Here is a 23,152-nt window from a genome sequence, read left to right on the forward strand (position 1 = left end):
GATTCAAAACTAGCTCAGACAGGAAGCAGAGGGTAATGGTTGATGGGTGTTTTTGTGACTGGAAGTCTGTTTCCAGTGAGGTTCCACAGGGCTCAGTACTGGGTCCCTTGTTTTTTGTGGTACATATCAATGATCTAGACTTGAATATAGGGGGTATGATTAAGAAGTTTGCAGATGATACTAAAATCGGCTGTGTGGTTGATACTGAAGAAGGAAGCTGTAGACTGCAGGAAGATATCAATAAATTGGTCAGGTGGGCAGAACAGTGGCAAATGGAATTCAATCCGGAGAAGTGTGAGGTAATGCATTTGGGGAGGGCCAACAAGGAAAGGGAATACACATTAAATGGTAGGACACTGAGCAGTGTAGATGACCAAAAGGACCTTGAAGTGCATGTCCACAGATCCCTGAAGGTAGCAGGCCAGGTAGATAAGGTGGTTAAGGCATACGGAATGCTTGCCTTTATTAGCCGTGGCATAGAATACAAGAGCAGGGGGGTTATGCTTCAACTGTATAAAACACTAGTTAGCCCTCAGCTAGAGTACTGCGTGCAGTTCTGGTCACCACATTACAGGAAAGATGTGATTGCACTAGACAGGGTACAGAGGAGATTTACAAGGATGTTGCCGGGAGTAGAGAATCTTAGCTATGAGGAAAGACTGGATAGGCTGGGTCTGTTTTCCTTGGAACAGAGGAGGCTGAGGGGAGACCTTATTGAGGTGTATAAAATTATGAGGGGCATAGATAAAGTGGATAGAAAGGACTTATTTCCCTTAGCAGAGAGATAAAAAACCAGGGGGCACAGATTTAAAGTAATTGGTGGAAGGTTTAGAGGGGATTTGAGGGGAAATTTCTTCACCCAGAGGGTTGTGGGGGTCTGGAACTCAGTGCCTGAAAGGGTGGTAGAGGCAGGAACCCTAACCACATTTAAGAAGTACTTGGATGAGCACTTGGGATGCTGTAACCTGCAGGGCTACGGACCAAGAGCTGGGAAATGGGATTAGGCTGGGTAGCTCTTTGTTGGCCAGTGCAGACACGATGGGCCGAAATGGCCTCCTTCCGTGCTGTAGCTTTCTATGATTCTATGATCAAAACCCCTCACAATTTTGAACTCTATTATTAGCATAATTTCCTTGCTTGTGTGTTCCATGCCTCAAAGGCCAAGGATCCTGTATTTTTTTTATTTTTATAAAAAGAACAGCTTTATCAACTTGTCCTGCCACCTTCAAAGATTTGTGTATGTGAACCCCAGGTGGTAGAGGGGAAATGGGGAATTACAGACCGGTAAGCCTGACATCGGTAGTGGGGAAAATGCTAGAGTCCATTATAAAAGATGTAATAGCAGAGCACTTGGAAAACAGTGACAGGATCGGACAAAGTCAACATGGATTTACAAAAGGTAAATCGCGCTCGACTAATCTACTGGAATTTTTTGAGGATGTAACTGGTAGAATAGATAAAGGGAGAACCAGTGGATGTGGTGTATTTGGACTTTTAGAAGGCTTTCGATTAAGTCCCGCATAAAAGATTAGCGTGCAAAGTTAAAGCACACAGGATTGGGGGTAAGGTATGACTTGGATAGAGAACTGGTTGGCAAAGAGTTGGAATAAACGGGTCTTTTTCCGAATGGCAGGCAGTGACTAGTGGGGTACCGCAGGGATCGGTGCTAGGACCCCAGCTATTCACAATATATATTAATGATCTAGACAAGGGAACTAAATGTAATATCTCCAAGTTTGCAGACGACACAAAGCTGGGTGGGCGTGTGTGCTGTGAGGATGCTGAGAAACTCCAGTATGATTTGGACAGGTTGGGTGATTGGGCAGATGCAGTATAATGTGGATAAATGCGAGGTTATCCACTTTGGTGGCAAAAACAGGAAGGCAGATTATCTGAATGGCAATAGATTGGGAGAAGGGGAAGTGCAACGAGACCTGGGTGTCCTTGTGCACCAGTCGCTGAAGGTAAGCATGCAGGTGTAGCAGGCGGTTAAGGCGGCAAATGGTATGTTGGCCTTCATAGCGAGAGGATTCGAGTACAGGAACAAGGATGTCTTGCTGCAGTTGTACAGGGCCTTGGTGAGACCACACCTTGAGTATTTTGTGCAGTTTTGGTCGCCTTATCTGAGTAAAGGTGTTCTTGCCATGGAGAGTGTCCAGCGAAGATTCACCAGACTGATACCTGGGATGGCAGGAATGACATATGAGGAGAGATTGGATCGATTGGGCTTAAATTCGCTGGAGTTTAGAAGAATGAGAGGGGATCTCATTGAAACTTATAAAATTCTAACAGGACTAGACAGACTAGATGCAGGAAGGATGTTCCTGATGGCGGGGAGTTCAGAATCAGTGGTCACAGTCTAAGGATAAGGGGTAAGCCATTTAGGAATGAGATGGAGGAATTTCTTCACCCAGAGAGTGGTGAACCTGTGGAATTCTCTACCACAGAAGGCAGTTGAGGCCAATTCATTAAATATATTCAAGAAGGAGTTAGATATCTTTAAGGCTAAAGGGATCAAGGGATATGGAGAGAAGGCAGGGACAGGGTACTGAATTTGGATGATCGGCCATGATCTCATTGAATGGCGGAGCAGGCTCGAGGGGCCGAATGGCCTACTCCTCCTATCTTCTATGTCTCCCTGTTCCTGTATCCACTTTAAAATTGTACCATTTAGTTCATATTGCCTCTCCTCATTCTTCCTCCCAAAATGTATCACTTGACACTTCTCTGGATTAAATTTCACCTGCCATGTATCTGCCCATTTCACCAGTCTGTCTATGTCCTCCTGACATCTGCTTCTATCCTCCTTACTGCTTACGACATTTCCAAGCTTTGTGTCAGCTGCAAACTTTGAAATTATACCCCCTAGACCCAAGTCCAGGTCATTAATATATATCAAAAAGTGCAATGGTCCCAATACCGACCCCTAGGGGAGATCACCATCCTTCAGTTACCACTACTCTCTGCTTTCGGTCTCCTAGCCAACTCTGAATCCACGCTGCCACTGCCCCATTAATCCCATGGGCTTCAATTTTGCAAGGAAGTCTATTACGTGGTACTTTATCAAATGCCTTTTGAAAGTCCATATACATAACATCAGCTGCATTACCTTCATCAACCCTCTCCATTATTTCATCAAAAAACTCAAATCAAATGTGTCAGGCATGATTTGCTTTTACCAAATTCATGTTGGCTGTCATTTATTAACCTATATGTTTTTCCAAGTGAAAATTAATTTTGTCCGGATTATTGTCTCTCAAAGTTTCCCCACCACCAATGTTAGGCTGACTGGCCTGTACTTACCGGGTTTACCCCTCTCCCCTTTTTTGAACAAGGATGTAACATTTGTAACCCTCCAGTCCTTTGGCACAACTCCCATATCCAAGGAGGATTGAAAGATTGTGGCCAGAGCCTCTGTTATTTCCGCCCTTACTTCCTTCAGCAAGCTGGGATGCATCTATTTTGAGCACTGCCAACCCTGTAAGTACCCCCTCTATCTATTTTTAGCCTATCCAATTTCTCTACCCCTCCTTTACTGTGACATTGGCAGCATTCTCTTGTTTAGTAAAGACAGATGCAAAGTCCCTTTATTACCTCAGCCATGCCCTCTGCCTCCACAAGACAGTTTCCTTTTTGGTCTTTAGTTGGCCCCACCTTTCCTTTGTCTATCCTTTTACTCTTTATATGTTTCTAAAAGATTTTGTTGTTCTCTTTTAGGTTGCCCACTAACTTCTCATGCACTACCTGCCCCTCTTATTTCCTTCTTCAGTTCCCCTCTGCACTTTCTGTATCCTGCTTGATTCTCTACTGTATTATGAAACTAACATTTATCATAAGCCTTCTTTTTCTGTTTCATTTTAATCTCTAGCTGTTTCGTCATCCAGGGAACTTTAGCTTTGGATAACTTTCATTCCCCCCTCAGGGAATGTGTTTAGTCTGTACCTCAACAATTTACTCCTTGAAGGCCTCCCAGTACTCATTTACTGTATTGCCTGTCAATCTTGGTTTCCATTCCACCTGGGCCAGATCGCCTTTCAACTCACTGAAATTAGCCCTCTCCCAGTTGAGTATCTTCACCTTTGATTGATCCTTGTGCCTTTCCATAACTAATCTAAACCTACTGATATTATGAGCACTATTTCTCAGATGCTCTCCCATTTGCCCCATTTCATTCCTTCGAATTAGATCCAGCACTGCTTCCCTCCTCGTTAGGCTGGAAACATATCGACCAAGAAAGTTCTCCAGTATACATTTCAGGAATACCTCCCCATCCTTACCCTTGACACGGTTTCCACCCCCCCCCCGAGTCTTTATTAGGATAAATGAAGTCCCCCATTATCATGGCTCTACTGAATTAGCACTGCACACTTGACAATGGTAGGGACCATCTTTGCAAGACAGTTTTTTCTTATTTCCCCATTTTCTCATCCTCTTCTGAGAATAAGGGTGGAAAAAAAATCAGTTTCTGTTCAACAGAACAGCCACTCAGGAGGCCTGAAATAAAAACAAAAAATGCTGGAAATACTCATCAGGTCAGGCAGCATCTGTAGAGAGAAACAGTTAACGTTTCAGGTCGATGACCCTTCGTCAGAACTGGGGGCTGCCTTACACCTGATGTCAGGAGGCCTGCCTTACACCTGTTGTTAGACAACAATAATGCCACCTTGATGTCAATCAGTTCCTGCGCTGGCAGTTGACTGCCACCCTGTACAACTCTCCAGCTTCAATTGATGCCTTTGCAGTACCTGTTGTATAAAGCGGGTCATATGTTAGAACAAGTCTTTAGGAAAGGTGTTTCTCAAACGATGCCTTGCTTTAAAAACAGTCTCGAGAAATGCTGGCATCAATTGGCTGCTGCTATAATGCAGACCAGATTTGACTGTGTTTTGTTATTGGAACTAACGCGAATTGGTGCCAGCTCAGAAGCTGAGATATCCGCTTTGGGCAGTTCAGGAGGCTACATCAATGGAGTCGATGCAACTGTGAGCATTATATAGGAAGCCAAACACTTCAATCACTGGGCTGGTGCTGTTGTTGAACATTAGCCCCCAAGGGTCAAACATAAAATTAGGCTAATTTTAACTGATGCTGGATGAAGTGAGGGATCAAGAGACTCGCCACTCTCCTCCCCCAAACACATATTCCCCAACCCTACAGTCAACATAATGATGCATTGGTTGAACCACATTCTAAGGTAAGGGTCCCATGAACTTCTTGCTCATACTTGATTCTTTGTTTGATGTGAAATGGAATCATCCCATATACAGCACAGAAATGGGCCATTTTCTCATCATGTCTGTTCTGGTGCTAGATCTTCAACTGGAGCAACCACTCTAATCCCATTTGCCATCACATTTAAATGACATTAGTCTCTGCCTCGGTCACTTGTGGTAAAGCATTCCATATTTTAATAATTATTTTCCCCTTTATTCTTCTAGTGATTTAGAGACTATGGCCTAGAAATTCAGTGGGCTGCGCCACCCGTTAGCGCCTTAAGAGGGCACTTAGTGGCTTGGACGCCACTGCCTACGCCTCCCGGAAAATTTAGCGGTGTGCTAATGGCGGCGCTAGCTGTTAGCGTTGTGATGCTACCGATGACGTCATCGGTGTGCGCAGCGCCCCGATCGCGAAATTTAGTAGTGCCCCCTGCTTTAACGCCGGTTGCAATTTGCGACCGGTTCAGGGGGGCCTACCTGCGGCAGTAGAGGCGCTGAGGTGTGGGGCGGCCATTTTTTTTGCTGGCCACCTGCCAGCACCTCTCCGCGCTGCCGTCCCCCTGAGCCCCCCCCCGCGTTGTGCCGGCTGTGTTCCAAGAGCCCGGCACTTCTCCTCGGTGCCGGGCTCTTTCGCCGGCACTCGCGATCGGCGTTTGCGCTGCAGCAGGCCCCTCCCCTTTAAGGGGAGGAAGGCCTGCAGTACCGCAGCGTGTGGTGCTGTGGCACGTTGCGCTGCGATCTTCAGCTGCAGCACCCCACGAGGGATGCGGGGCGCCTCGAGTAGCGCTGCGCTTCCCTCTTGGGGCGCTCAAAGTGAATTTGCGGCAGGCGGCCACGACTACTTCCAGGGCGCATCTTGCATTATTTATCCTCTAAAAATTTTTGAAAGCTTCTATTAAATTACCCCTTAACCTTTTCTGTTCCACTGAGGAAAGATTGAGTTTTTCAAACTCTTCTTCATAATTATTAACTAATTCCAGGCATCATTCGACTGAATCTCCTCTGTACCATTTCCATGGCTCTACAATCTTTCCTTCAATGGTATGCCAGAACTGCATGAAATTCTCCAACCGTGGCCTAAATATTGTCTTGTCCAAATTTAACAACACTTCCTTCATTTTAAATTCAATGCCTGTTTGCATAAAACCTAGATTCCCATTTACTTTTATGGCTTTTCTACTTGCGCTCCCATATTTAAAGGTCAATGTATCTGTCCCGCCATTGAGTTAAGAGTCTTGCTGTTTAGGGTATACCTCATTTCAGCCAACTAACTGCCCACTCTGCTAATATGCCTATGCCGTCTCATAATCCCTCGCATTCTTCGCACTCTTTCCCATGCCCTATAATTTGGTGCCAACAGCAAACTATATCATTTGTATAAATGAGAAAACAAGTTACAATCCCAGCACAGATACATGGGACACACCCCAACCCACATCGTGCCAATCTGAAAACCATCCATTTACCCTGACTCTCTGCTTTGATTCCTCCTAGCCATCCCTCTAGCAACATTCCTTTTACAACTACGTGTCTTCATTTTTGTAACATGGGTCTTTTATCTTCTCTTCCTGTTGACCACCTGCTTATCCATAGTTAAAGTGCAATTCCCTTCAACAACAACTTGCATTTATATAGTGACTTTAACATTGAAAAGCATCCCAAGACATTTCACAGGGGCACTAATTCTCGTCAGCTGTCTCCTTGTTCCTACCACATACAGGTCCGCTCTTGTACCAGCTAGATTTACCCCTAAAACACTCCCAGTAATTTATATCAATATTTAATTTGCGCAGCTATCATTTACCTCTATAATTCCATTCATGAACCTACTACTTATACCAGAGATCATCAATAACAGAGAAATCACAACATTGCAGCATTTATCTTTCAGATTCCTGTCAATGTGGCGACATCCAGGCTTAAGCACCTCTGACTCCTTGATCCCTATGTCAGCAATAGACTTCACACAAGGAAAAGTCAAGTGATGATTAAAGGCAACAAGGGCATGGGTGCCTGTGACTGGGAAGGAGCCATGAGACAATGCGAACTTTGATGGGAGCTGTTGACATTGACCAGTTACCATGCAGCTGAGGCCGGCCCTGACTGAGGTAGGCCTTAGTAAGCAACAGTCCAAAATAGTGAAACATCCAAAAAGTTTGCAAGATACTTCTACTAAAACTACAAGTGAAAATCGAAAAGAATTCAACAAGACTTCTCTACACTTCCAGAGACCAGATGAAGGGACTTAACCAGCGACTAGAAACTGGTAAGAATGATGTGTGGAAGGCAAAAAGGCCTCCTCTTGGTAAGATAAAAGTGAAGGCTTGGTACACAATGACCTTTCCTCCCTCATTGAGTTAGGGCAAGTTCATCTGACTACCCAACCACAAATTTACTTCAAGGGACTCTACGGAAGTGGTATCCCCTCCTCCCCCAGGGACAATGGTAATCTCGATTTACATGTAGATGTTAAATCAATGAAAAGGAAATTGAAAATACAGGTATGATGCAGAATGAATTATGGAAATGAGCACATACAAGACTTTTCACTAGTATGTAATATTTAATCATTGTTTCATACCAAAATCAGCAAGCTTCAGTTCCCCTCTTTCATTTATCAGCAGGTTCTGTGGTTTCAGGTCTCGGTGCAACACCTTCCGTTTGTGACAGTAGGCCAAGCCCCGTAAAATCTGGAATAAAAATATCTACAAAGCAAAGCAATAAGATTAATGTAACAGCACTTGCTGTAGCAAATGACTCATAGCAGTTGCTTGTTAATTTTAGCCCTCACCGTCACATTGTGCATGCTCATTATGTTTCCACAGTCATCCATGTACTGTTTCAGGTCCTTGTCCTAGAAGCAGAAAATCAAATTGTGAATCAGATTCCTTCATAATAATAATTTTTCATATAAACAATGACCAGCCCAAATTGTGCAAGAACAAAACCTTACCAAGTATTCGAAGACTAGTGTCAATGACTTTTCTGTGTGAATAATATCATGTAAAGTGACTATGTTTGCGTGCTTCAGGTCCTTCAGTAACGACACTAGAGAGAGACAAAGAAAACCATTAATAAATGTCGATAGTAAAATACTGTGGATGCTGGAAATCCAAAATAACAGAAAACGCTGGAAAAACTCAGCAGGCCAGGCAACATCCGTGGAGAGAGAAACAGAGTCAATGTTTCAGGTCAAAGACTCTTCGTCAGAATGGAGTAAAAAGCAGGAAATGAAAGATTAAAAAGCAAGTTTGGGGGCTGGGAAATGGGGGAGGGGATGAAAAGGGAAGGTCTGAGAGAGGTGAAGAGACATTAAGAGATATTCAAGGCGAGACGGTAATAGGACAGGTTAAGAAACAAAGGGTGGCTCTAGATGAAGTGTGAAACGCGCTGGCAGAATGGAAGACAGCTACCACGTGGGAAAGAAAAAAAAGGACATTAATAAATGTCCTTTTATTATAAATATAAATCCCACCTTAATACGAAAAATGTTATTGGCAATGGGTATTGCACTTCTAAATTAATACAACTTGACAGAACTTGTGAAATCTACAATTTGATTAGGATGACTTCATTGATAAATCATACTAAGTTAGTTATGCAAGAATACATAACATTTCTGTAAAAATGACAATGGTACTACGTACAATGAGAGTATTTTACCTTCCCGTATTGCTGTGCAAGGTGCACCCTCTTCATGCTCCAGCCTGATTTCTTTCAGTGCTACCAAGTTATCAGTCAGCTTACTTCTTCCCTTAAATACTGTTGCATAGGTACCCTGTAATAAGGAATAGTAATCAGCAACATGTTCATCCCTGGTAATCAATATCACCAAAAACTTAATTATAAATTCTCAAACATTTTTGGGCTTAGTCCCATCAAAAAATCTCAGCTAAGGGTACTGACTAAGCATGGAAAGTGTCTTTCTCTCTCTTTTCCCTCATTTACTAGTTTCTTTCCTTCTTGTCCCCCACTTTTATTTCTCCTCCTTTTCCTTCATTTGTGTGCGTCTCTGTCGGTCGCTTCTATCTTGTTCTCCTGCTTCATTTCTTCACTCAAGTGTCAGTGGGACAGTAAGCAAAATTAACAATGCAGAATATGACAAGGTGGCTTCACCAAACATGCACCTTTTTGAATTGGCCAGAGCAATATACAAAAAAAAAAACATATTTATGAAGCGTCTTTCACAACCCCAGGATGTCTCAAAGAGCTTCACAGCCAATGAAGTAATTTTGAACTGTCACTGTTGTAATGAAGAAAACACAGCAGCCAATTGTGCACAGCAAAGTTCCACAAACAACAATGAGGTAAATAGCCAGATAATCTGTTTTTAGTGGTGTTCATTGAGGGATAAATGTTGGCCAGAAAATCAGAGACCTTACCTGCTCTTTCAAATAGTACAATGGGATCTTTTACGTCCACCTGAGAAGGGAGACGGGGCCTCGGTTTAACGTCTCATCCGAAAGACGGCACCTCTGACAGTGCAGCACTCCCTCAGCACTGCACTGAAGTGTTAGCCCAACTCTCTGCAGTGGACCTTGAACCCATGACCTTCAGAGTCAAAGGTGAAAGTGCCATCACTGATCCAAGGCTATGGAAAGACTAAGCAGTGCAAATGAGTAATACTCACCCAAGATGTATTCTGTGTAAATTCTTATGCTCTAATTATGTAATTGCACTTTAAAGGACCTCTACAGAGTCATCAATTTGCTCAGTGAATTAGATTTGCTTTGGCGTCATGCCCTTGGAGTGCGTCAATATATTTTGATTCCTTTCAGAGCAATTATAAATGGCCTCGTTACTATTTCCCAGTCCCAGTTGAGGCCTTTCATAGATATGGTAGACTTAAGCAGAGGAATGGGGAAAAACTAAAACTGGAGCAGTCTTAATGGGCCAAATGGCCTTTTCTCACTTTGCACTTTATGTTTTAAAAAGAAATTCCATCACATCAAAGTACAGATGTTATTTATTCCAGAGAGTTGAGACATAGGAGATTTGTGAGGAACTGACAATCATTATGAGAGAGTCACTGGACACTGGGGAGATGCCAGTAGATTAGAAACAAGCTAATGCGATGTCCATTTTAAAAAAGGGTGACAAAACAGGCACCGTAAAATATAGGCCCATTAGTGTTAAACTACAGGCCCATTAGTGTTAAACTACAGGCCCATTAGTGTTAAACTACAGGCCCATTAGTGTTAAACTACAGGCCCATTAGTGTTAAACTACAGGCCCATTAGTGTTAAACTACAGGCCCATTAGTGTTAAACTACAGGCCCATTCGTGTTAAACTACAGGCTATGTAAAATAATGGAATTGATCAGGTGTAAACTCAAGGGTCAGCTGTACAATAATATTGTATAGATTCAGAAGGAGAAGAAAGTGACCAACCTCTGACTTTTTTGAGACAGTGATAATCCAAGTGGATTGTGGTAAATCCTATACGTGGTGTACTTGACTTCCAAAAGGCTCTTGATAAAGTTCCACATCAAAAGCAATTAATTAAACTCAAAGCTATTGGGAATGGAAAAGAAATTGGCTGAAGGTTGGGAGACAATAAGTGCCGTTAGAGTTGGGGGAGGTATTGAATGGGGTACCCTCTGGGCTCACTGCTGGCAATAATATGGTTTCTAAATTATATAAATGACCTGGATTCAGAAAGTCAATGCAAAGTGGGCAAATTTGCAGATAAAACCAAACTAGGTGAGCAGTGAAATCAGAAAGGGAAGCTCAAATTACAAGATAACATGGACAAAATATGCAAGTGGGTAGAGCAATGACAGATGAAATTTGATACAGACATGTGTAAAGTAGGTCACACAGGAAGGGAAAACAGATGACAGACATACTGCATGAATGGTGCTGAAATAGCCAAGAATGAAACTGAAAGATACCTAGGAGTCTTAGTAGACTCAATGCTAAACGTGTCCAACTAATGCAGAGCAGCAATCAATAGTAGAATATAAATCAGAGCAAGTAATAATCAAACTGTATAGTACTCTGGCTAGCCTTCGCTGCTGGCCCTGAAGAAAGCTGCCCAGAGAGATCTCTGGCGAGAAGTTTGCCTTTTTCGACGTATAATTGATTGCAGCGCTGTGAATAGAGGATTCCCAGTGAAGAGCTGCAGTGATGTCAACAAGTTGTCTAAGCAGCCAATCACAATACAGAATTCTCAGACAGCAAACCAAGAAATTAGAAGCAGCATTTTCTGGACTTTAAAAAAATGTTAAAGAGCAAATTAAAGATTGGGACTTTCACATGGGCATAAGGTAGAAGCTGAAATATCATGAACAAACTTAAAAATGTTTTGTTTTCAGGACCAGAACGTTTGCTTAGCAGTCAATATGCTGTTCAAACCCCAGTTACACCTATTCCAAGGCGGCTTAACTTTTAATGGGGTATTTAACAGCGATATTAGCATGGAAACGAATAGGTTTTTGTCAGCTTCACTGATTGCCGGGGGGAGGCCACAGAGCAGTCTGCGTCAGAGCAGTGAATGACTGACTGCAACTTCAGGATTTCTGCGTTTAGATGCGCATGCGCTAAATCCTGAAGTTGTGGTTAGTTTCAAAGGGGTAATGACAGTTAACACTGACAGTTCGCTGTCATTACCCACTGCAAATTCTGAGCCATCATGTGTACTGCATTCAGTTCTGATCACCAAGAAACAAAGACATTCAAGTGATAGAGACAGTGCAGAGAAGAATTACAAAGTTCTTCTTATCGTGTCCACGGACAGTCTATACATAGCCCAGCCAGAACTGGACACATTTTTGCGCCTTGTTGTTGAATTCGGCAAGATCTGCAACAGTGCAGGGTTCCTCTAACAATGGGCATTGCAGGAGATGTTGCATAGTCTGTGCCTCAGTTCCACATTCACAAGTTGTCGGGCTGGTTGAATATCCCCATTTGCTTAGTGATACCATTGAGCAACCTACACCGGTCCTAAGTCTGTTAAGGCACTTCCAGGTTGCCCAGTTGCAATTAGCTCCTGGGGGAAGGCTTTCATCAGGTAAAATTTCCATTGCTGGGGGTTGTTCAAGACTGGCGAGCTGGTCTTTCCACAAGGGGATGGGGGCTTCAGATGAGGTTGATTGTAATGGAATTACAAAGTTGATTCCTAATGTCAGTTATGTTATGAGGAAAAATTGGAGAAATTTAGGATTTTTAGCTTGGAAAGGAGGTATACAAGAGGGATCTTGTAAAGACATACATGATTGTTACGGGTATACAAAAATTTAACCCAGAATGTTACTTTAAATGAAATTGCAGGAGCAGAACTAGGGGACACAGGTTCAAACTTAGAAAAAATGAATTTTAGGACTGATATCAGGAGATTCTTCTTCACAGAAAGAATGATCAACATGTAGAACAAACTTCCAGATAGAGCAGTGTAGGCAAAAACCCTGGTATAATTTACAAAATAATTGGATTTCTCAGGATGGTTGACTTAAGATAGGCCAAATGTCCTTCATCTGCAATTATCTTGATGAGAAGTAATTCAGTTAGATTTAGGGTAGTTATGGAAAAGGACAAAGATAGACCAGGAATTAAAGTTCTCAATTGGGGAAAAGTCAATTTTGCTAAGCCGAGATGGGATTTAGCCAACAGTTACTTGAAGGTAAATCAGTGTCAGAGCAGTGGGAGGCATTCAAGGAGGAGATCCCGAGGGTTCAGAGCAAGTATGTTCCCTTAAAGAAAAAGGGTGGGACTAACAAATCTAGAGCCCCCTGGATGTCAAGGGACATACAGGGTTGGATAAAGAAAAAAAGGAGGCTTATGACAGATACCGAGGGCTCAATACTGCAGAAACTCTAGTGGAGTATAGGAAGTGTAGGGGTGCAATTTAAAAGGAAATTAGAAATGCAGAGAGCGCATGAAAATATTTTGGCAAGTAAAATCAAGGAAAACCAAAAATGTTTTATAAATACATTAACAGCAAGAGGATAACTAAAGAAAGAGTAGGGCCTATATTAGAGACCATAAAGTTAATGTGTGTGTGGAGGCGGAAGACGTGGGTATAGTTCTTAATGAATACTTTGCATCTGTTTTCACAAAAGAGCGGGACAATGCAGACATTGCAATCAGGGAGGAGAAGTGTGAAATATTAGATGAAATAAACAGTGAGAGAGGAAGTATTAAGGGGCTTAGCAGCTTTGAAAGTGGATAAATCCCCAGGCCCGGATGAAATGTATTCGAGGTTGTTAAGAGAAGCAAAAGAGGAAATAGCAGAGGCTCTGACCATCATTTTCCAATCCTCTCTGGATACAGGTGTGGTGCCGGAGGACTGCTAACCTTGTACCTTTGTTTAAAAAAGGAGAAAGGGACAGACCGAGTAATTACAGGCCAGTCAGCCCAATCTCAGTAGTGTAAAATTATTGGAAAAGGTTCTGAGGGACAGGATAAATCTTCATTTAGAAAGACACGGATTAATCAAGGACAGTCAGCATGAATTTGTTAAGGGAAGGTCGTGTCTGACTAACTTGATTAAATTTTTTTGAGGCGGTAACGAGGAAGGTCGATGAGGGCAGTGCGTTTGATGTAGTGTATATGGATTTTAGCAAGGCTTTTGATAAGGTCCTACTGGTCATGAAAGTAAAAGTCCATGGGGTCCAGGGCAAAGTGTCAAGTTGGATCAAAAATTGGCTCAGAGGCAGGAAGCAAAGGGTGATGGTTGATGGGTGTTTTTGTGACTGGAAGGCTGTTTCCAGTGGGGTTCCGCAGGGCTCAGTACTAGGTCCCTTGCTTTTTGTGGCATATATCAATGATTTAGACTTGAATGTAGGGGGTATGATTAAGAAGTTTGGCTGTGTGGTTGATAATGAAGAAAAAAGCTGTAGACTGCAGGAAGATGGCAATGAACTGGTCAGGTGGGCAGAACAGTGGCAAATGGAATTCAATCCGGAGAAGTGCGAGGTAATGCATTTGGGGAGGGCTAACAAGGCAAGGGAATACACAATAAATGGTAGGCTACTGAGAAATGTAGAGGAACAAAAAGGACCTTGGAGTGCAGGTCCACAGATCCCTGAAGGTAGCAGGCCAAGTAAATAAGGTGGTTAAGAAGGCATACGGAATACTTGCCTTTATTAGCTGAGACACTGAATACAAGAGCAGGGAGGTTATGCTTGAACTGTATAAAACACTAGTTAGGCCACGGCTAGAGTACTGTGTGCAGTTCTGGTCACCACATTACAGGAAAGATGTGATCGCACTAGAGAGGGTACAGAGGAGATTTACCAGGATGTTGCCTGGACTGGAGAATTTTAGCCACGAGGAAAGATTGGATAGGCTGGGGTTGTTTTCTTTGGAACAGAGGAGGCTGAGGGGAGACCTTATTTGAGGTGTATAAAATTATGAGGGGCCTAGATAGAGTGGATAGAAAGGACCTATTTCCCTTAGCAGAGGGGTCAACAACCAGGGGAATTGATTTAAAGTAATTGGTAGGAGGTTCAGAGGGGAAATTTCTTTACCCAGAGGGTGGTGGGGGTCTGCAACTCACTGCCTGAAAGGGTGGTAGAGGCAGAAACCCTCACCACCATTTAAAAAGTGTTTGGATGTGTACTTGAAGTGCCGTAACCTACAGGGCTACGGGCCAGGCTGGAGAGCTTTGTCAGCCGGCACAGACACGATGGGCCGAATGGCCTCCTTCTGTGCTGTAAATTTCTATGATTCTATGATTCAGCTCATCTATCCAGAAACATCCCAACTTTTGCCTGTTTCTTACATGGCTCCATGGTTTGTACTTCTATTACCCTAGCTGGACTCCATAAAAAGAGTAAAAAAACATACATGAAATAAAGAACATCTCAACATCAATCCTAAATTTGTTGTTTACTAGTTTGAACCTGTGCTCCTTTGCCCTATTATCATAGTTTAGTTTGAATTAGTGTTCTGATAATATATCTAAGGCCAACTCTCTGTTGCCTCCTTTCAAGATAAAAAATGTTTTCCTCAAAACTCAGTCCTCTGACACTTATGGAAGTGTTGCAGAGAAGAGCCACAACTTGAAACTCCCACTTGTGTCTCAAAGACAGGAACAGGGCACATTACTCAAGTGTGGTCTGACCTCAACACCATACTGTTTGATAGTGACTTCCTCAGATTTATAGTTTACTGTTACAATTTGCTTTGTAGCGATGAGACATGTTGAGCAAAGTCTACCAAATACTCATTCAACTTTATCCTTAGCTATTTCAACACCATTCACGGAATGCTGTTTCAACACCATTCACGGAATGCTTATATCACCCCGTTTTTCTTCTTACGTGCAGTTTACTGCTCTTATATTCATATCAAATTTGATCTATATTGTCTGCCAACTTACATTTTTTGTTTAACTCATTAGTTACCTGGCTGCCTCATTGGATTCAACAGTCCCTCTGTTAGTTTGTTATCACTGAATTTCTGAATCCAAGTCATTAATGTTAATTAGAAACAGTCCCCACACTGAACCCCAAGACATTCTACTCAGCACTTCCCATCCCACTTAATTCATCCAACAAGTACCCATTGCTTTCACCTCTTCAGCCAATTTCTTAGCAATTTCCAGGTTTAACTTGAATCTCCACTGCTTTAAGCTGAAGTAGCTTTTCATGCAGCACCTTGCCAAATGCTTCTTGGAAGTTAAGGTAAAGGTGAATGAATGAATTTGCATTTATAGGTACATCACCTTGCAGGTTTTTTTAATTGCTTCAAAAACCTAAGATGTTTGTCAGATGGGATCATCCTCTTCCGAGTCTCTATTGGCTGATTTTTAATAGGTTATCCTGCAAGTAATCCTCAAGGTAATCCCTGATAAATTCTATTATTTTACCTGTAACTGATGTAACACCAATGAGTTTGCACTAGCTTCAGTTTATAGAATGCATTTTCATGGCTTCAGTACAAGTCACTTAAATCTTTTTTAAAAGCTTCCATAATTGCACGTTCTTAAGCACATTGTGCCTAATGGTGTGCATAAAAGGTTGGTTAGACTGCTTTAAATTTGAATTTGAATACTTAAAAAAGGAAGATATGATGCAAGTTTGGCGTTTTCCTCGGGACCTGATCGTTTACGCTGGTTTCCACTTGACGACTCAGAATTTTATGTTCTGCCGGAGCGCACGTGAAAGGGATTGGCAGGAAATTTAAGAGTAAATTTATATTGGCAAAATGGGTGTAATTTAAGCTACAGCTTCTCAATTATGCCCCCACAAGAAATTTCACCCCTTTATGCTTATGCTCAGTTTTGGCCCTGTTCGAATCTTTCAGGGCTTTTACCTGATCAATGACTGCCCACATACTGTTACACTAATGAATGAGTTTACAGTTAGCATATGCTCTTGTCCAGTCGCCTCTTTTTCTCTCTGACAACCCTGTTTCTATATTGATTCTAGTGAATTATTTTGTCTCCTTGCAACAATGGCAGAGGCCAGATAATTTCTTGTACAAATTTCAGGAATGAAAGAAGCCATTATGCCAGTCCCATTGGAATTATCTACTTTAATCCTATTTCCCTGCTCTCTTCCCTATCCTTTGTTTGCCTAGCTCCTTAAATGCTGCGATTAACTTGACTTCAATGACCACTGGTGGTAAAGAATTCCATATTCTAATACATGATTTACATAGAATTATGTATTTGCACTCCCAGATCCTTTTGCTCTGCTACCCCATTTCGATTCTTATTTTCCAAGTACTATGTGACCTCCTTATTTTTATCAAAATGTAATTCTACTTATAATTGGCAAATGAATTTCTGCACAGATATGTCCATTCTTCAAGCTTATTAATGTCTTCTTGTAATTTGTTGCAGTCCTCCTCAGCATTGACTATCCCCTCCAATTTGGTGTCATCCGCAAATTTAGAAATTGTGTTTTTGATTCCAGTCTAAATTGATAATATAAATTGTGAACAGTGGTCCCAGCACTGATCCTTGTGGAACCCACTTTCCACCTTCTGCCACTCTGAATAGCTACCCTTTACCCCTTTCTGTCTTGAAGCCAGCTTGCTATCCATTCTGCTACTTGTCCCCTGACTCCGCATACTCTGACCTTATTCATTAGTCTATTATGTGGCACCTTATCAAAAGCCTTTTGGGAGATCTAGAAAAATTACATCTCGTCATTACATTACCCTTGTCTACTCTCTCTTTACCTCTTCAAAGAATTCAATGAGGTTGGTCAAGTAAGACTTTCCCTTTTGAAATCCATGCTGACTATTCATTATTATATTTGTGGATTCTAGATGTTTTCTATTTTCTCCTTCAGTAGGGATTCCATTATTTTTCCTTCCACCAATGTAAAGCTGACTGGTCTACAGTTCCCTGGACATGTTCTATTGCCCTTCTTAAATATAGGTATAACGTTAGCTACCCGCCAGTCCTCTGTCATTACACCTTTTTCTAACGAATTGTTAAATATGTGTAATAGTGCCTCTGCTATCTCTTCTCTAGATTTTTTTAAATGCACCGATGCAATCCGTGCGGACCAGGGGTTTTATCCTTGGAGCTTGATTAGTTTATTTAATATTTCTCCCCTTCATTTTAAATGAGGTTATATCATTTCTAATCTCATCTTCCGCTATCATGTCCACCTAATCTGTCTCTCTGATAAATACTGAAGCAAAGTAATTATTTAATATTTGTCATTTTGCAATTGCTGCCGGTGATTTTATGCTGTCCATTCCTTAGTGACCCTATTGCCATCCTGACTTTCCTTTTTATAAATCTACATGCCTGTAGAATATTTTACTAGTTTGTTTCATTCCTTGATAATTTAATTCCATAGTTCCTCTTTGCCTTCCTAATTGTTTTTTAAAACTTCTCTCCTAATCTCTTCGTATTCTCCCTTGTCATGCTCTCCCCTGCTGTCCATGTACTTAGCGCATGCTTCTTTCTTTACCCTTAATTTTTCCCTTATGTCCTTATTCATCCATGGTGTCCCATTAGTGTTTAGCTTATTCTTGGTGAAGAGAAATATATTTTTCTTGGACTCTTAAGGACATGGTAACAGGGCACCTAGAAAATAATAATATTTTCAGAGTCAACACGGATTTATGAAAGGGAAATCATGTTTGACGAGTTCCTTCACTCCATTGAAAATACTGCCACTTAAGGCATTCTCTGAAACAATGCATATTGGGAAAAGAACACATTTGTCAACAATTTAATTGCCATACAGCTACCCATCCCCCTAAACTGTCTTACCTGTATTCTTCCTCAGTTTGCCATGCCCCCAATTGATGCCATCAGCATATTTTGCGATTGGTCCCTCTTTGCCCATGTCCAAATCATTTATGTATATTCTTATCCATTTAGGGTCATACTATTTTAGTCTACGCTTGCTAATCTTGGATATGTATTTATCCTGCATGCTCAGCATTAGTCTTTTTAAGGTATTCCACTTGTTTACTTTAGTGTTATTGGACAAGCCCCAATCATTTTGCTTAAGCTCTTCCCTCAGTTCCTTGAAGTTGTCCTTTTTAAAATTACATACTTGGCTCTTGGTCTTTTACTTTTCTGGATCTCCAATCATGCTAAACATGATCATTCTGGGGCTACTATCCTCACCAGATGTGCCATGAATTCCATTTGTTTTAAAAAAAAAAGTGTGTTTTGGGTCATTTACCATTACCAAGGCAAGTTTAATTTCACTGAATAAATGGAAAACGAAGAGGGCACTATGGAAACCAACTGAAACTGCGGATAAATCAGCTCTTTATACTGACAGAATCAGTACATCCTCCAATCAAGTACCCCCAATTGTATCTCAAAGTTCAAACATTATTAAAAACACAAATATACAGGAAAAAAGTCTTCAAAGTAATCATAATTTATTGTAGGGTATATTTTCTAAAATTGCGAAACAACACTAATGCTCCTTCAAACTTGTCTAACAGAAGAAGAATATACCTTGGAGCAAATACATAGGCCTAGAAATTCACTATGGCCCCGCCAGCTGGCTAGCGCCCAAAAGTTAGTGCTGGGCGCGGAGCCAGTTGCGACCGTCAGATATTCAGTTTTTGCGCCCCAAGTCGGAACCGGGCGCTATTCCAGGGTGTGCCCGCCCCCGCTTGGGGCGCTGAAACTGAATTTCAGCGCTCTAGGTGCCGCTGCGACACCCGATGCGGTGCGGCAGGCTGCGGTACTGCAGGCCTCCTCCTTCTCTTAAGGTGGAGGTGCCTGCAATGGGGAGATCGCCGCTGGATTGTGCCGGCAAATGAGCCCGGCACCACGGAGAAGTGCCGGGCTCGCGGAAAGCAGCCGGCAATGCCGCGGGGGGGGGGGTGGAGGAGGAGGCCGGGGAAGGAGGTGCGGGCATGCGGCCGCCGAAAAAGCGGCCGGCCGCACCTCCACCTTTATGCGCCCCACTAAGGCTGCAGTAAGGCCCTGGTCTCCGGATGTTAGTAGTGGCCGCCACGGAGGAGGCGGCGGCAACTGAATATGGGCGTCGGGCCGGCATCGGGGCGGAAACGGGGCACTGCGCACACTGATGACGTCATCGGTGCCGGCGCAGCGCTACCGGCTACCGCCGCCATTACCGCCAAGCTCAATATCAGCGCAACCTCCTCTATTGGCGCAGAAGCCCTCTTTGGCCGGTAACTGGCCGCAAAGCTGGCAGCGCCTTACTGAATTTCTAGGCCACAATTTATGCCACCTACCCTGCCAGTTATTTTTCTTAACAGAAAAGGAGCTCAATACAAAAATGTTGAAAATTTTCAATGTTTAAAGCGGTATTCTAAAATTGATGCAGATGTGTACTTGAAATAATCCACCGTATAATTTTTGCTTTAAAAAAAACAAACCCCCAGACAGTGACAATTTGTGTGCAGAGATATTTAATTGTTGACATATCCCAGTAAAAATAGATACGGTATCCCACATGGGAGGAGAGTGCTGGACTTAAATATTGTTGGAATCGCTAGTGCATCCAACCAATGTTCACTTTTACTGGGAATTTGACCCACATTGCAGTCAGTTTGCAACAAGATGGTAAAATGCACCACCCACTTGTTTAAACCAAAACAAAAACTGCAGTACAGTTCTCCCTCGGGCTACTGCACAGAAGATTCTATAGCCCCAGGTGCAAACTACTGAAAGGCAGCAGAGTTACTCACCTCTCCAAGTTTGTCCAACTTAACGTAAGTTTCTAGTTTTCCAAATCCAATCTCCGACTATAAAAAAAAGATAAAAATTTGTATCATGTGATAGTAATCGATTGCTGTTTGCATTAAATGTGATTGTTTTCTTAACCAAATAATGTAATTAGGAGCAACCTTTTCAACATGTGAAAAATCAAACTGCAGATTTTTTTTTCATTAAATTTTATCGCACTACCAAAAATAACATTTACAGAATTACCATTCGCAACTGCTCTCACTATGTTCTCTGAAGTTTTATAGCTTTGGCAGGCACAGCTAAATCACTATTATAACATTAGGGTTCATACAGCTTTCTCCGAAACAACCATTTCCCCCCCCACACATTTGCATTCTGGGTCTCGTTTTACACAGTAGAGCCAAGCGCACAGAAAAAAGGGAGGCCAGAGGTTTGCTCTCCTCAAATATTAACCAGAAAATTAATATAAAAGTGACCAGTAAGTACCAAATTTACAGATTCCATTATTGCCTATCTAATACTTTTAGGAGAATTTGATCATCCACCCATTAATACAAAATTCTCCTAATTAATAACTTAATTGTTACCAACAATGGCGAGGAAGCAAACAAAATTATTGTGGCCTCACCCAGCAGGTTTGCTCTTCAACTGGAGGGATTGCCTACTTTGATCACCTGAAAGCAGACACCAAAGCACCAGTTGCCACATCTGATCATCAATGGGCTTCACTGGTACTTAGAGTAAATTCCAGCTGCAAGCACAGCTGTACGATCAGGCGAACTGGAACCATCTTAAGCAAGAGTTTCTATCTTAAATTGTCATCCCATATACCAATCAAAAAATCCAAAGTTTAACTGGCCTCAGACTAAACAGGTCATATTTGGTGCTGCATAGAACCATATCTTATCCAAAGAGTTAAACATTTGCTCTGGCTCACACTGAATTAATGAAAGATGTGCTGCAGTGAAAAAACAAAATTGCTTCTGTACATGGAAAAGATCAAGCAACAAGTTGGACGGAGACCAAACCAAAATGTCAGCACAGAACACCAGCAAAGTTCCTCAAAGCATTGCTACTGGCTGTGCAACTCCTCCTCAAACTATGTAACTGTTTGGAACTTTGTACTGTGTATGTCTAAGTTCACATACTGAGCTATTGTTTGCTGAACCAGGATTGCTGGGACATGGGTTAGGAAAATCTGTAATCTGCCCTTAGTACAATTGCCCCAAGATTTTCTATGCACTCAATAACCACCAGGGTCAAATTTGAGAGATTGGTCTTTGTAATGGTTGCTTTGTGTGCTGCCTAACTCACAAGAGGGAATGTAAAATAAATGTAGGTTGGTTTCGATTCATTGAAAACTACATCTGTTGGGCTAAAAATGTTTCTTTTAAAAATTCATTTATGGAATGTGGGCGTCGCTGGCAAGGCCAGCATTTATTGCCCATCCCCAATTGCCCTTGAGAAGGTGGTGGTGAGCCGCCGCCTTGAACCGCTGCAGTCCCTGTGGTGAAGGTACTCCCACGGTGCTGTTAGGGAGGGAGTTCCAGGATTTTGACCCAGCGACGATGAAGGATCAGCGATACACTTCCAAGTCAGGATGGTGTGTGACTTGGAGGGGAACTTGGAGTTGGTGGTGCTCCCACGCGCCTGCTGCCCTTGTCCTTCTAGATGGAAGAGGTCGCAGGTTTGGGAGGTGCTGCAGTGCATCTTGTAGATGGTACACACTGCAGCCACGGTATGCAGGTGGTGGAGGGAGCGAATGTTTAAGGTGGTGGATGGGGTTTCAATCAAGCGGGCTGCTTTGTCCTGGATGGTGTCGAGCATCTTGAATGTTGTTGGAGCTGCACTCATCCAGGTAAGTGGATAGTATTCCATCACACTCCTTACTTGTGCCTTGTAGATGGTGGAAAGGCTTTGGGGAGTCAGGAGGCGAGACACTCACCGCAGAATACCCAGCCTCTGACCTGCTCTTGTAGCCACGCTATTTATGTGGCTGGTCCAGTTAAGTTTCTGGTCAATGGTGACCCCCAGGATGTTGATGGGGGAACTTGGCGATGGTAATGCCATTGAATGTCAAGGGGCAGTGGTTAGACTCTCGCTTGTTGGAGATAGTCATTGCCTGGCACTTCTGTGGTGTGAATGTTACCTGCCACTTATCAGTGGGAACGTCGTCCAGGTCTTGTTGCATGCGGGCATGGACTGCTTCATTATCTGAGGAGTTGTGAATGGCACTGAACACTGTGCAGTCATCAGCGAACATCCCCATTTCTGACGTTATGTTAGAGGGAAGGTCATTGATGAAGCAGCTGAAGATGGCTGGGCCTAGGACACTGCCCTGAGGAACTCTTGCAGCGATGTCCTGGGGCTGTGATGATTGACCTTCAACCACCACAACCATCTTCCTTTGTGTTAGGTATGACTCCAGCCAGTGGAGTTTCCCCCCCCGATTTTTGCAATTACAATAATGAAAGTAGGGAATTTAAGAGGAGAATGTTCAAGAAATTTTCTGACAGGTGATCTTTTGGTCCAAGTCCAGATTTCTGCCGGTACTATCTTAAGGTATTTAAACAACAAAGGTCGACCAACTGAAAATTTCCTGCTGTCTATTCCTCAAAAAATTTCCATAGGCTTATAAAATACAACTTGAAGCTGGAGTTAAGACACGAGTTACCAAACTCTGGATCTAGTCTTGAAAACTGACACAGCAGGAAGACATTTGGTCAGGAAGTGAAGTGGCCTAAGAAATGCCCAAAACTGGTATTTTTCCCCTCACAAAAATAGTTTACGACTTAATGGGTCAAAGCACAAACCACAAACCAAAAACAGTTTCATCAAGAAA

The 23,152-nt window shown here is 42.5% G+C and overlaps 1 protein-coding gene across 4 annotated transcripts in view; it reads right to left on the reverse strand.

The window, feature by feature from the left end:
* Window positions 1-23,152, reverse strand: part of cdk17 (cyclin dependent kinase 17) — a 251,513-nt gene that overhangs the window by 37,824 nt on the left and 190,537 nt on the right. For all 4 annotated transcript variants that reach the window (XM_086009899.1, XM_086009897.1, XM_086009896.1 and 1 more), the window contains 5 exons: window positions 20,310-20,366; window positions 8,880-8,994; window positions 8,170-8,264; window positions 8,008-8,070; window positions 7,798-7,921 (listed from right to left, as the gene is read on the reverse strand). In XM_086009899.1, the coding sequence (XP_085866025.1) occupies window positions 7,798-7,921; window positions 8,008-8,070; window positions 8,170-8,264; window positions 8,880-8,994; window positions 20,310-20,366 (454 nt within the window). The remainder of the gene's footprint in view (window positions 1-7,797; window positions 7,922-8,007; window positions 8,071-8,169; window positions 8,265-8,879; window positions 8,995-20,309; window positions 20,367-23,152) is intronic.

This window comes from Somniosus microcephalus, chromosome 17 (genome assembly GCF_052327205.1).
Source record: "Somniosus microcephalus isolate GS21.2 chromosome 17, FLI_Smic_1.0, whole genome shotgun sequence".
NCBI lineage: Eukaryota > Metazoa > Chordata > Chondrichthyes > Squaliformes > Somniosidae > Somniosus > Somniosus microcephalus.